Below are 12,287 nucleotides of genomic sequence, written 5' to 3'. Positions count from 1 at the left end.
TCCTCTAAATGCCAGAACTCTTGGCAGGAGAAAATCTGCTTAAACAGGCCCAAAGCTGCATATTGCGAACGCTTTTAGGAGCGTAAAGCGCTTGAGCATTAATGGTTTAAACTGGTCAAAATTTTAAAAATGTACAATTTATTCTGGCCATTAGTTTAGATTTGGGCTAATTTTTTCTGCTCTTCAGCTCCTGAATGAGCTTTATTAGGTCTTTTTCTAGCCTGTAAACACCTATGTGTGCATGGACAAATACCTTTTCTTTTAGCCTGATGGGGGGGGGGGGGTAATAAAATAAAAATAAAAACCCGTAAAAGTGGCGTTTAACCACTTCAGCCCCAGATTTTACCTCCCTTACCAGAGCACTTTTTGCAATTCGGCACTGTGTCACTTTAACAATTGCGCGGTCGTGCGACGTTGCATCCAAACTAAATTGACGTAATTTTTTATCCCACAAATAGAGCTTTTTGGTAGTATTTGATCACCGCTGTGGTTTTTAAGAGTGACAATTTTAACAAAAAAAATGTATTTTTACTTTTTGCTATAATAAATATCCCAAAAAAAAAAAAAAAAAAAAAAAAAAAAAAAAAAAAAAAAACAATTTTCCCCCTCAGTTTAGGCCAATACGTATTCTACATATTTTCGTAAATCGTAATAAGCGTATATTGATTGGTTTGCGCAAAAGTTATAGCATCTACAAACTAGGGGATACATTTAGGATTTTTTTTTTTTTTTTAACTAGCAATGGTGGCCATCTGCGATTTTTTTTCGTGACTGCGACATTGTGACGGACATATCGGACACTTTTGACAGATTTTTTGGGGACCATTCACATAGCGATCGGTGCTATAAAATTGCACTGATTCCTGTGTAAATGTGACTGGCAGGGAAGGGGTTAACACCAGGGGGAGCTGCAGGGGTTAACATGTTCCCTATGGGAGTGATTCTAACTGTGGGGGGAGGGGACCGATCAGTGTTTCTCTGTACTGAGAACACACCATCAGTCTCCTCTGACAAGACGTGGATCTGTGTGTTTACATACACAGATCCACGGTCCTGCTGTGTTTCCGGGCAATCGCGGGTGCCCGGCGGACATCGCGGCCGTTGAGCGAACACACACACACACACACACACACACACACACACACACACACACACACACACACACCAGGCCCCGAGCGCCGCCGGCACGCGCGTTCCCCTAGGCGGCCGGGAATGGGAGGACGTCATATGACGCCCGCCCAGGATGGGAGATATGGGTGGGTAGGGAAGTGGTTAAGCACAGTATGTATAAACAGTGTGTAAAGTTTGCCTTCTCATGTCATCCCAACAGCCTTTTATTTGCCTGTGTGTATGACTGAGAAGTGAAGAGAAGGAAAAACCAAAAAATGGCAACGGTACTTCTAGGACAGCACAGCTCCACCCATCTTCCCAGGAAACAATGCAGTCATGACCTTTAAAAGACAGTGCCCTTCCACCTTGGCCTCAGTTGTAATCGAGTACTTCCAGCCATGCTTAAAAACAGCAACCGCCACACGAAAAAAGATAAAGGGAGGGTCATAGGTGCTGTCTGGAAAGACTCCTAGAAATACTGTTATCGGTAAGGCTCCATGCACACTGAAGCTCAAAAAAGCTTTTTCTGGACGCCAGATTGCTAGCAGAAAACGCTGGTTGAAAAACTTGCTTTTAACAGCGTTTTGTGCTAGCGTTTATGAACGTTTATTAGCGTTAGCGTTTATGGGCGTTTTCAATAAAAACACACACTCCAAAAATCCCACAGTACATTCCAAACTCCCACAATGCATTGAAAAAATTGAATTCCGAACACTAATTAACGTGTGTTTATGAGCGTTTATCAGCGTTTGTCGTTTTTTTGGCAGTGAAAAACGGCACTTTGAACGCAAATTTCTGGCGTTCAGAAAAAAAGCCCATAAACTCCACTGCTCATTAAAGCTGAAAAACGTCCATGTGTGCATGGACACATAGACTAACATACAGTGGAGTTTATGGGCTTTTAAAATAAACGCCCAAACTCCATTAAACTGCAGTTTATGAGCTCCAGTGTGCATGGAGCCTAGGTTTTCTCAAATAGTCTTTTAGGACAGCACCTGGAGATAAGCTGGGACCAACGCTTGCAGGACTTTCCTGCCGAAAGATTGTTCTGTGGATGAAAGCACATCCATCCTGTAATGGTGGGTGAAATTTGAGAAACTCTTGCAAGTGGCTGCTTTGCAGACTGTTCTGGCAAAGCACCAGCTGTTTCTGCCCAAGATGTTGCCACAGCTCAGGTTGAATGGGCCACAAACCCATGGGAAGCTCCACCCTCAAGTCCATAGAAGACTCTTTAATGGCCATTCGAGGCCATCTTCGATACTTTTGGAAGTTCTAAAACCTTTACACAGCCCCGCAAGCAGTATTGAAAGGAGAGTTGGTCTTCCCAAACTCCCTCGTGATCGCCAGATAATGCAGCAAACCTCTTTTTATGTCCAAATAGTCAAAAGCCTCTTCAGGACAAGATAGAGATGGACAAAAAAAAATTGGCAGAACCATTTCCTGAAACCGATGAAAGACAGGAGAGACTTGGCAGGAATCCTTGGTCTGTCTTCAGAACTACCCTGTCTGGGTTAAAAAAAAAAAAAAACCCCTAACAAAAGTGGCCACATGAGCCTTTAAAAAAGGTATTGGCTGCCAAACCTGTCTCCATTCGATCATGGAGAAATTCAAGCATGGAAATGATTTCCTATGGAGAAATATTCTTGAGGTGCATCAGGAGTTGTAGCATTTCAATGTTTAAAAATAATTCATTTGTCGGACAAACCTCTACTCGTCAGGATTTGTTCTTCAATAGCCAGGCTGCTAGTCTGAGATAAACTATATTCGGATGCAGAAGAGGTCCCTGACCCAGTAGATCTTCCTGCAGAGGTAACTAATATGGTTCTGCTGTTAGCTTAGATTTAGCAGCATCGAGAACCATGCGCTCTTGGGCCAACAGAGCGCCCCCAGAATCAGGGTTGGGGACTAACTGTAATTTTTTGAGCATTCAAAGGAAGAATTTTAAAAAGGGGAAAAGCAGAACACAAACTCAAGGTCCAAAGCTGGGCCAGTGCGTCCAGGCCCTCCTATTGGTCCTGCCTGTTCAGGCTTCACCAATTCTATAACTTGCTTCCCGCTATTAGATTTAGGCCGTCTTTAAATATACACTGTTGTCAAGGAAGCCAAAATGGTCTTCTGCCCATGCCAGTTTTTGGATTGCTGAGGCCAGGAGAATCTTGCTACCTGTGCCTCCCTGCTTTGAGACATGGGCTACTGCCGCAGCATTGTCGGGTATCACCTGAATGCGATGGCCCTTGACCATCTTCCTTGAATGACTGAAGCCCTATGATGGTGATGGCGAACCTTGGCACCATAGATGTTTTGGAACTACATTTCCCATAATGCTTAACTACACTGCAGAGTGCATGAGCATCATGGGAAATGTAGTTCCGAAACATCTGGAATGCCAAGGTTCGCCATCACTGCCCTAGAAGAATGGCCCTCAGCTCTCTAATTGGAGGCCCTCTTGGTTTCCCTGTTTATCCATGACCCTTGGGAAATATGGCCCTCGAGATGCACAGCCCAACCCCAGGGGTTTGTGTCCATCGTTATTCTTTTTGCAGCAGGAAATGTTCAGAACAGATCCGAATCCAAATTCAATTGATTCATCCACCACCATAATTTTCTCCTGACTCAGGGAGGAATTGTGATCTGCTTTTTTAACAATTCTGCTGCAGGTCCCTTGAGTGGAGGTGGGCACACTGGATAGCTGGGATTGAGGTTGCAAGGAGACCCAGCATTGAAATGGCTGCCTGAATTGTAATTGGTATGTTTGTCTAGACCAGTTTCACGTCGTTTATTGTCCTGAACTGATGGTATAGCCCAAAAATCTTATGATCTGGGAAGGCACCAGGTTCAACTTTTCCATGTTCAGAAGACAGCCCTGTTTAACCAAATCCGTTATGCAGGCCTTACATAAAGCATCATATTAACACACAAGACTAAACCGATCACATTCCCTAGTGTAGTAACCCAGGGAGTGTGATGCAGGCCCCCCTATCCCTGGGAAGGGAGAGAGTGAAGAAAGCTCCAGAAAAAGCTAGGAGCCACTGCCCCTGCTTACCTGGGTCTGGCTCATGCTCATGGCTCCTGCTACCACCACCAGTTCCCCTGACTTCTTTGCTGCCATGCGCTGGGTGGCATCCAGCTGCATTTGAAATTTCCCAGTTCTTTCGCCACACCGGAAATACATCACCAGCAAAGGCTTGCCCTTGCCCAGTGTTCCAGCGGCTAAACTGGAAACCGCTGAGCACGCTGGAAGTCCCACCTGAACCAGAAATTATGTCCCCCGCCATCCGGGGGGACAGAGAGAATGGAAGCCAGAGAAGACACGAGATGCCACAGCCTCCTACGCCTGTCGACACCCTTGGACAAGGATGCAGGTGTAATGCAGCTCCAGCTCCTGGCCATCACTCTCCAGTCAGCAGAACTGGCCCCTCCGCTGGCCACTACTCTCGCTGGTCTGGAAGGGGACAAGGACACGAAACACCCCCTCCTGTAAGGGGGGTGCTGGAATGGCCCACTAGAGAAAAAAAAAAAAAAAAAAAAACATCTCAGAGAGGTATGCACTTTACATTTCTCCACCTGGAGAAAGCGTAGAAACCCATGGTTTCCTGCAGTGCTTCCACCATGGCGGAGGAAAATCTAAATCTGAGGCCATAGTGGAAGGGGACTGTCTTTTAAAGGTCATGTCCGCAGTGTTTCCTGGGAAGATGGGTGGAGCTACACTCACTCCAGGTGTTGTCCTGCAAGACTATTTGAGAAATGTACAATTGTTTCCCTAAATCTGTGTCTTTATATATGGGTTACCAAAATGCTCTTATTTTAGATGCAGAAATCTCAAGGCTCGCCAAACACCTAAGTGTTTGGTGGTTTGCTGAAAGGGTGCATGGCATCGTAAACCAAATTTCAGGGAGACTGCAGATTCAACTGACTGATCCAAATTTTAGATTAGTATAGCACCCTCCTAGACATGTGCTAGGGTTAGGGTTAGGCATATTTAGTATTGGCTCACTGTAACCAGTGTGGTTGTATTTGGTTTTTCTGGTCTATTCAAGGTTTCACCTGCTGCAGGTTTTATTAGAGCTTTCTGGAGAACTGTAGGTTGTTCTGGAATGTAGGTGTGGAGCAAGGCAAATGGGCAGCATGAATATTTATACAACCCTAGTCAATCCTCAGGACGGTGGCTCAGATGACTGTGGGTCTGTATAAAAAACAGACACACAAAACTTCTAGGTCTTTTTTCTTGGAAGGAGACCACCTAAGGGGGGCTATTTCCCCCCCTAGGAGATCCTATGTGTCTGCGGAGTGTTGAGGCCTCAGGTGGGCGATCCAAGGGCCTGTTTTGCTGGAAGACTCAAAAAGCTGACTTAGGGACTGTTCTCTGTGGATCTAGTCTAGTATCCCAGAGAAAGTGTTGCATGGATGTTGAAAGGAGGCAATCAACAGGTTCATCGTTGTATAGAAGATAAAAGTGTCCTCCAATTTGTACATAGTTTTTGGAGCATCCCACTCAAATCTATAGCCCTATCCAAGTTGCAAGAAAAGTAAACCAATGAATAGAAACTTTGACTGTTCATTAAGCCCAGGAGTGATTGACTGTGTCTGGCTGAGAGGCAACAGTTTGGAAAAGGAACCCTAGGCAGCTTTCTAGCAGCTCCTATGGGGGTAGCGAAACAATAGAATTTTTGATGAAGTGGCAAACCAATGCAGTAAGCACATCATGTGTACAGCAAGTATAAAAAATTAAATAAAAAATTACACACACACACACACACACACACACGAATATACACTAGAAATAAAGAACAAACCTAGATCACTGTTGTAACCTGCAGGTATTTTCTGGTAGCTTGCACTTTTCCTATTAGTAGATGAATTCCAGGCAGGGACTGGAATCACCTGGGTCACTGGTTTTAAATGGGCAAGTGGGACAATGTGCCTGGGAAAAGAAAATGGCAGTCATCCAAAGTTCACAGATATTGATGTGAAGTTTATGCATCATGAGTGCAAGCAGCATTATCTAACAGATGAATGAGAAACCTAAAAACACATACCGCATAGCAGCAAAAAATTATGATGGAGCAGTAAAAACGGTCTTCTAGAAAACCAAAACTCTCATAATCAGAATTGGTGAATCACCAATTAAAAAAAAAAAAAAAAAAAAAAAAAAAAAAAACCCACTCCCACGTTGTGCTACTATACAGGAGATTCTGATACATTATGTTTTAATTACATAAATAGAAAGAAGAGAATAAACTAATCTTGAAAGTACCTTAACCTCTTGCTGTCCACGCTATAGCCGAATTACGGCGGACCTGACTTTCCGGGAGGCCATCATATGACGGCCTCCCCTTTGCACGTGCGTGCCCCCTGCTGGGGGCACACTTATCACCGTGACACAGACTCGGGTGATCACAGACCCAAATAAGGGGCTGCTCTCGGCCCCTTACCACATGATCAGCTGATCACATGATCTAAACAAAAGCTCGGTAATCCATTTTTTTTCTCCTCATGCTGACAGCGCGAAGAGAAAAAAAAAAAGCCCATCACCGGCTTATCTGCAAGGGTCATCGGTCCTGAAGAGAAAATTCTGCCTTCCCCTGGCAGTGCCCACAGTACCCACCAGTGCCACCCATCAATGCCCACCAGTGGTGCCAATCAGTGCCACCTAGTAGTGTAACCAACCAGTGCCTGTCACTGCCACCATCAGTGCCCATCACTGCCGCTTCATCAGCGTACATCAATGAAGGAGAAAAAAATTACCTGTTTGCAAAATTTTATAACAAAAAGTAAAAAAAAGTAAAAAAAAGTAAAAAAATAAAAATGAAAGACCGAATTCTTAAACAAAAAAAAAAAATAAAAAAAAAAAAAATAAAAAAATAAAAAAATCGCAGAGTTGAGCAAATACCACCAAAAGAAAGCTCCATTTGTGGGGAAAAAGATAAAAATGTAATTTGGGTACAGTGTTGTATGACCACGCAATTGTCATTCATAGTGCATCAGCGCTGTTTAAGTGCCCAGTAAGCAAGTGGTTAAGCACTTGTCCTCTGAAGATTTACCCCCCCACCCCCCTTTTCGTGAGCAGGCCATTATTTGCAATAGAACATTGAATTACTTTAACTGAAAATTACACTGTAGTGACATTGCATTTATTTTATATATTTTTTGCACTATAAACAAAAAAATGCCGAAAATTTTTGAAAAAAAAATTAAAAATAATAAATCAATATGTTTTTACTTTCTATATTTTAACTACTAGCTAAACCTATCCAATACAAAATACAATTTCTTCATAAATTTAGGCCAATATATATTCTGCTACATTTTTGTTAAAAAAAATAAAAAATAATCCTAATAAGTATATTAATTGGTTTACACAAATGTTATAGTGTCTAGCAACGGTGGGATATATTTAAGGAATTCTTTTTTTTTTTAATAGTAAATGGCAGCAATCAGCGACTTATAGCGGGACTGCGATATTGCAACAATCGGACACCGACACTTTGCGAGAATGAGTGACATGAATACAGTGATCATTGCTAAAAATATGCACTGCCACTGTACTAAATGATACTGGCTGGGAAGGGGTTAAACATCTAGGGCAATCAAGGGGTTAACTTTGTGCCTAACCAGGGTTTGTTTGCGCTACGTGTGCTGCTTTTACTTTGCAGGAACACAGAATCTATCCCTTATCCCTAGTCAGAACAAGGATCTGCCTTGTTTACATAAGCAGATCCCTGTTCTGTGCATTTTACCAACGATCAGCAGGTCCTGGAGGACACTGCATGCCCGACACCCGCACATCAGCTTCTGCTGTGAATTGTCACCGCGAAATTGGCCTGCCGGCGTCATATGCACGCCCCCTGCAGACGGAAGTGAGGATCATGAATATATACATAATCTGGCACACAGTCCCTTGCAGTTGAAGTCATCACGACCACGGCAGGGTCCATAGTCCTGCACTGTATGCGAAATGTGCCAAGGGACAGTCAAAACCTTGGGGGGTAAGAGGGTCTTAGAGTCACCTGCCGGGGGCCATGGAGGATCAGGTAACTAGAACAGTTTCTTCTACCCTAAAAAAAAAACCCAAAAAATTAACCCTTTTTTTTTTTTTTTAAAGCAGAGTAAAACTATAGCACTAAGCAGAAAACTTTCAAAGGATTGCACTAATACGGCTACAATCAGATTAGGTATGAAAGGATTAGACGGAAAGAAATCCAAATCTGCAGGCTGCCATTGCATAGTTTTTGTTCCTCCAAGGGAACATGGAGGCTGCTATAACAGATATTTTGTGAAAATGCAGGTGACCTGGTTGTAACGTGGATAGAATGATTTCAGTACTTTGAGGCGCTAATCTATACTAAGTATGCAGATCTGGAATTCTGACTTCTACTCTGCAGGTCTTAGAGGCTAACTCAATTGAATGAAACCAGATGCAGGCCAGGCATCTAGAATTTTTAGGAGACCTTAGCCTCCATATTTCTCTCAGTAAAGGTGCTCGTCAAAATGTATGGTTGTAAAAGGTAAACTCTAGGTAGTCTAAGAATATAGATCAAGAAAAGATTTAGGATCTGCACAGTAAACTTACACAAGATATAGTATAGAATACAATAACTTACTTCTCTGCAAGCTCTTCAAGAAACACAGTTACAGAGTTGCTGTCATGTCCAACTTCTTGGATATGGGCATTATAATATCGTCCACCAGGCTCTAAGCGTACCTATACAATTAGAAGCACTAAATATTTAAAGTGAAACTGTACATTTTATATAAAATGCAGCAAAGGTTCCCCAGTCTGGGTATAGCCATAATTACAAGTCACAGGTGCAGTGTTCACCCATTTCACTGACCTTGGCTGTACAGTGGCAGACCGTGTTTTGTTCAGAAGCAGAGGCAGGCATCTATTGTACTGTTCACATGCAACTCCTAGCCTATTGAAATTAATGCCAAGAGGTCTACAACATTAAAGGTCAATGAGCCACATCCTGTGCATGTGAATTACAAAAGGAGACCAAAGAAAACACTGCCTGGAGAAGCACAAATGCAACAGAGTTGAAGGCTTCATTTGTGGGCTATATATCAGTTTGGTGAAGGCTATATTTTGTATAAAATACAGCTACATCAAATGGTACCAGAACAATGTGCAATTCACCCACCTGACATTTGTCACCCAAACAGTATTGTCTTCCTGCAAAAACCATATATTCAGTTTTCTGGAGTTCTGTGGATCAAAAAAAATAGAAATAAGGTTCAAGTCTGAAATTATATAAATCTGAATTATTTAAAAGAAAAAAAGTGCAAGAGTAGAATTTCTCCAAAACCCGCTTTTGCTCATGGGCAAGCATCAGTGGAAAATAGTCAATGGTTGTAATGCATGTTGAGCACACAAACCCCAAGGGGGGTGGGGCCCACTGTGCCCTCACATTGCACGTGTTGGGAATCACCAGTTATGTCTTTGCTACAGCAAAGAGTCATCCAGTGCATGTGAATGGGCAAGGGATCAGGTGGTGAGCTAATCCTGGAGACGGGCCCCTGTTTCCAGGAGTAGCAGGACTGATTTAGCCTTGCCTACCAGACCCGGAGAAATGAGGAAGAAAAACTGCGCTGAGAACAGCAAAAACCATTGTGAGTTTAGAGAGAAAATGGAGGTAGGCTTTGCAGGGGAGGGCCGTTTGGATGCACTGTGGGATAGCGGGTCCCTTGCTCCTGGCCCCTGAACAGGTGCCCCAATGTCTAATACAGTAGTAACGGGTTATATGACGCAATAAGTGTTGTGTGCACATAAAGGTCTATGCAGAACAGCAGAAAATTAAATTTTTCCAATGGGAGCATTCAGGGTAACTTTCTTCTGATCTCAATATGCCAGACGCAGCACCTCTTTAGAGACTGAAGTATCTCTAAGCAAACAGCAGGGTGCACTCTGAGTAGTATATTACCAGATTTATTGTTCTGAAAAGACAAATGGCAACTCACATTGTGACAGTTAAAATCAGGCTAATCACATAGGGGTTGATTTACTAAAACTGGAGTGTGCAAGATCTGGTGCAGCTCTGCATAGAAACCAATCAGCTTCCAGTTTTTTTTTGTTTTTCTGTCAAAGCTTAAATGAACAAAGCTGAAGTTGGAAGCTCATTGGCTACCATGTACATCTGCACCACTTTTTACACTCTCCAGTTTTAGTAAATACAGAGGTCAGCTTGTGCATCTGAGATCCACACTTTCCAGGCTGCAAGTTGTAGGAAGAGGCTCCCCACCGCAGGTGCATGAGCCAACCGCTTATGAATTACATACAAAAAGTGCCATTTCTTCTTCCCATGTGAGTTGCTAATTTACTAGCATTTCTCAGTACATTTAATGCAGCACTCATTTTGGTGCCCCCTGGTGTGATCTCTTGGTCCAACCAGTGTTTCTAGCCTTGTCTGAGGTTCCCGGTTGTAAGGCTGTCAAAATGGGAGCCCTTATGTGATGAGCCTGAATGTAACTGTCAATGAGTTGCCATTTGTCTTTTCACCACAATACATCTGGTAATATACTACACTCAGATTGCACCCTGCTGTTTTTCTTGCCCTACTGTCCAACGTTGGACCATGGCCCCTCCAATGTACCTCCATGAACACCATGTTGTACATTCCCTATTCAACAGTCTCATTCTATACAAGTTGTCTCAGGCTACGTCCCTTTAAAGCTATGCCCAATATTCAGCATAATGAAAAAATGTGCTCACTTTTTGCCACAGCATGTGCAACAATTTTTTCTCAAGCAGTCAGGCCCAACTTATGATCTTGCACACACGCACACCACTTTCAGAAAATGCCACTGGCGTATTCAAGAAAAAAAAAAGGTTAATTGATCACAAATCTAACGAGTTGGCCACATGCTTTACCTTTTCGGCTATCTAGCCAAACATCAAATTCTACATTCCTGTAGATTTCTGGGTCAAGAGCTTTTAGCACTTTATATGGAAAAGGCATCTTGTTAGGATTTTCTGTGGTCTACAAAAAAAAGTGATTTAACAATTTTAGATATTCTGTTGCAACTGAAAGCAATTACTCATCAAAAAGGTAAACCACCACAGTTTATTTTCATAAGACATTGTCCACAAATGTATTTTTTTTTTTTAAAAAGGGAAAAAAAAAAAAAAAAGTCTAAACACCCCTGTTAAAAAGGCTTCTGTAAAGTAAAAACATGAGACAAAGAATTTCAGAACTTTTTCCACCTTTTCTGTGACCTGTAAACTGTACAACTCAATTGAAAAACAAACTGAAATCTGATTGGGGTGAGTAAAAACAAAAACAATTAAAATAATGCGGTTGCATAAGTGTGCACACCCTCTTATAACTGGGAAACGGGGGGGGGGGGCGCCTCCAAGTGTAGTATTAAAACAGTATTTATTGCACAAGATTAAAAACACAAGATAAGTGGGAGTCATGCTCGTCATAAGTATGTAGTCCTGGCAGTTCTATTGAGTCCCACAGGCTCCTCACACAATCTGGGTAGCTGGGAAAGGTTCTGGTGTGAAGTAGTGTGATGTTGTGCTACCAGAACCTTTCCCAGCTACCAGGATTGTGCAAGGAGCCTGTGGGATGAGCATGACTCCCACTTATATCTTGTAAGCGTTTTTAAACTTGTGCAATAAAAGATACTGTTTTAATACTACACTTAGAGGCACCTTCCCTCGCTTCTTTTATACGTTTTGCAGAGTTGCTGGACACACTGATGGCTGCCTCTTTTTAAATTGCCCCCTGTGGTTCAACTAGTTTGTAACGTACATTTGATTAGCCAGTCTTTAGTTAAAAACAAAGGGCATTGCCTCCTGGAGCGCCAGATACCCAATTTACCTCCACTCTTATAACTGGGGATGTAGCGGTGTTCAGAATTAAGCAATCACATTCAAACTCATGTTAAATAGGGGCCAGTACACACCTTCCATCATTTAAAGTGCCTCTCATGAATCCCAAATAAAAGTTCAGCTGTTCTAGTAGGTTTTTGCCAATATTTTCTTAGGTTGCATCCTACAGCAAAAGCCACGGTCCGCAGACAGCTTCCAAAGCATCAGAGGGATCTCATTGTTAAAAAGGTATCAGGTAAAAGAATTTCCAAGGTATTAGATATACCATGGAACACAGTCATCAGCAAGTGGAGAAAGTATGGCACAACAGTGACCTTACCAAGAACTCGACGTCCGTCCAAAATTG

The 12,287-nt window shown here is 42.6% G+C and overlaps 1 protein-coding gene across 1 annotated transcript in view; it reads right to left on the bottom strand.

Annotated features, from left to right (window-relative positions):
- ALG13 (ALG13 UDP-N-acetylglucosaminyltransferase subunit) overlaps positions 1–12,287 on the bottom strand; it is a 273,986-nt gene that overhangs the window by 129,798 nt on the left and 131,901 nt on the right. The window contains exons 14-17 of the mRNA XM_077485629.1: positions 10,976–11,084; positions 9,249–9,313; positions 8,712–8,812; positions 5,904–6,031 (exon numbers count right to left, since the gene is read on the bottom strand). Of these exons, the coding sequence (XP_077341755.1) occupies positions 5,904–6,031; positions 8,712–8,812; positions 9,249–9,313; positions 10,976–11,084 (403 nt within the window). The remainder of the gene's footprint in view (positions 1–5,903; positions 6,032–8,711; positions 8,813–9,248; positions 9,314–10,975; positions 11,085–12,287) is intronic.

The sequence above is a fragment of the Lithobates pipiens genome, unplaced genomic scaffold, assembly GCF_037356315.1.
Source record: "Lithobates pipiens isolate NorthernLeopardFrog02 unplaced genomic scaffold, aLitPip1_a1.2 Scaffold_1, whole genome shotgun sequence".
Classification (NCBI taxonomy): domain Eukaryota; kingdom Metazoa; phylum Chordata; class Amphibia; order Anura; family Ranidae; genus Lithobates; species Lithobates pipiens.
The sequence above is the reverse complement of the archived record's forward strand: the minus strand, read 5'-3'. Positions and strand labels throughout refer to the sequence as shown.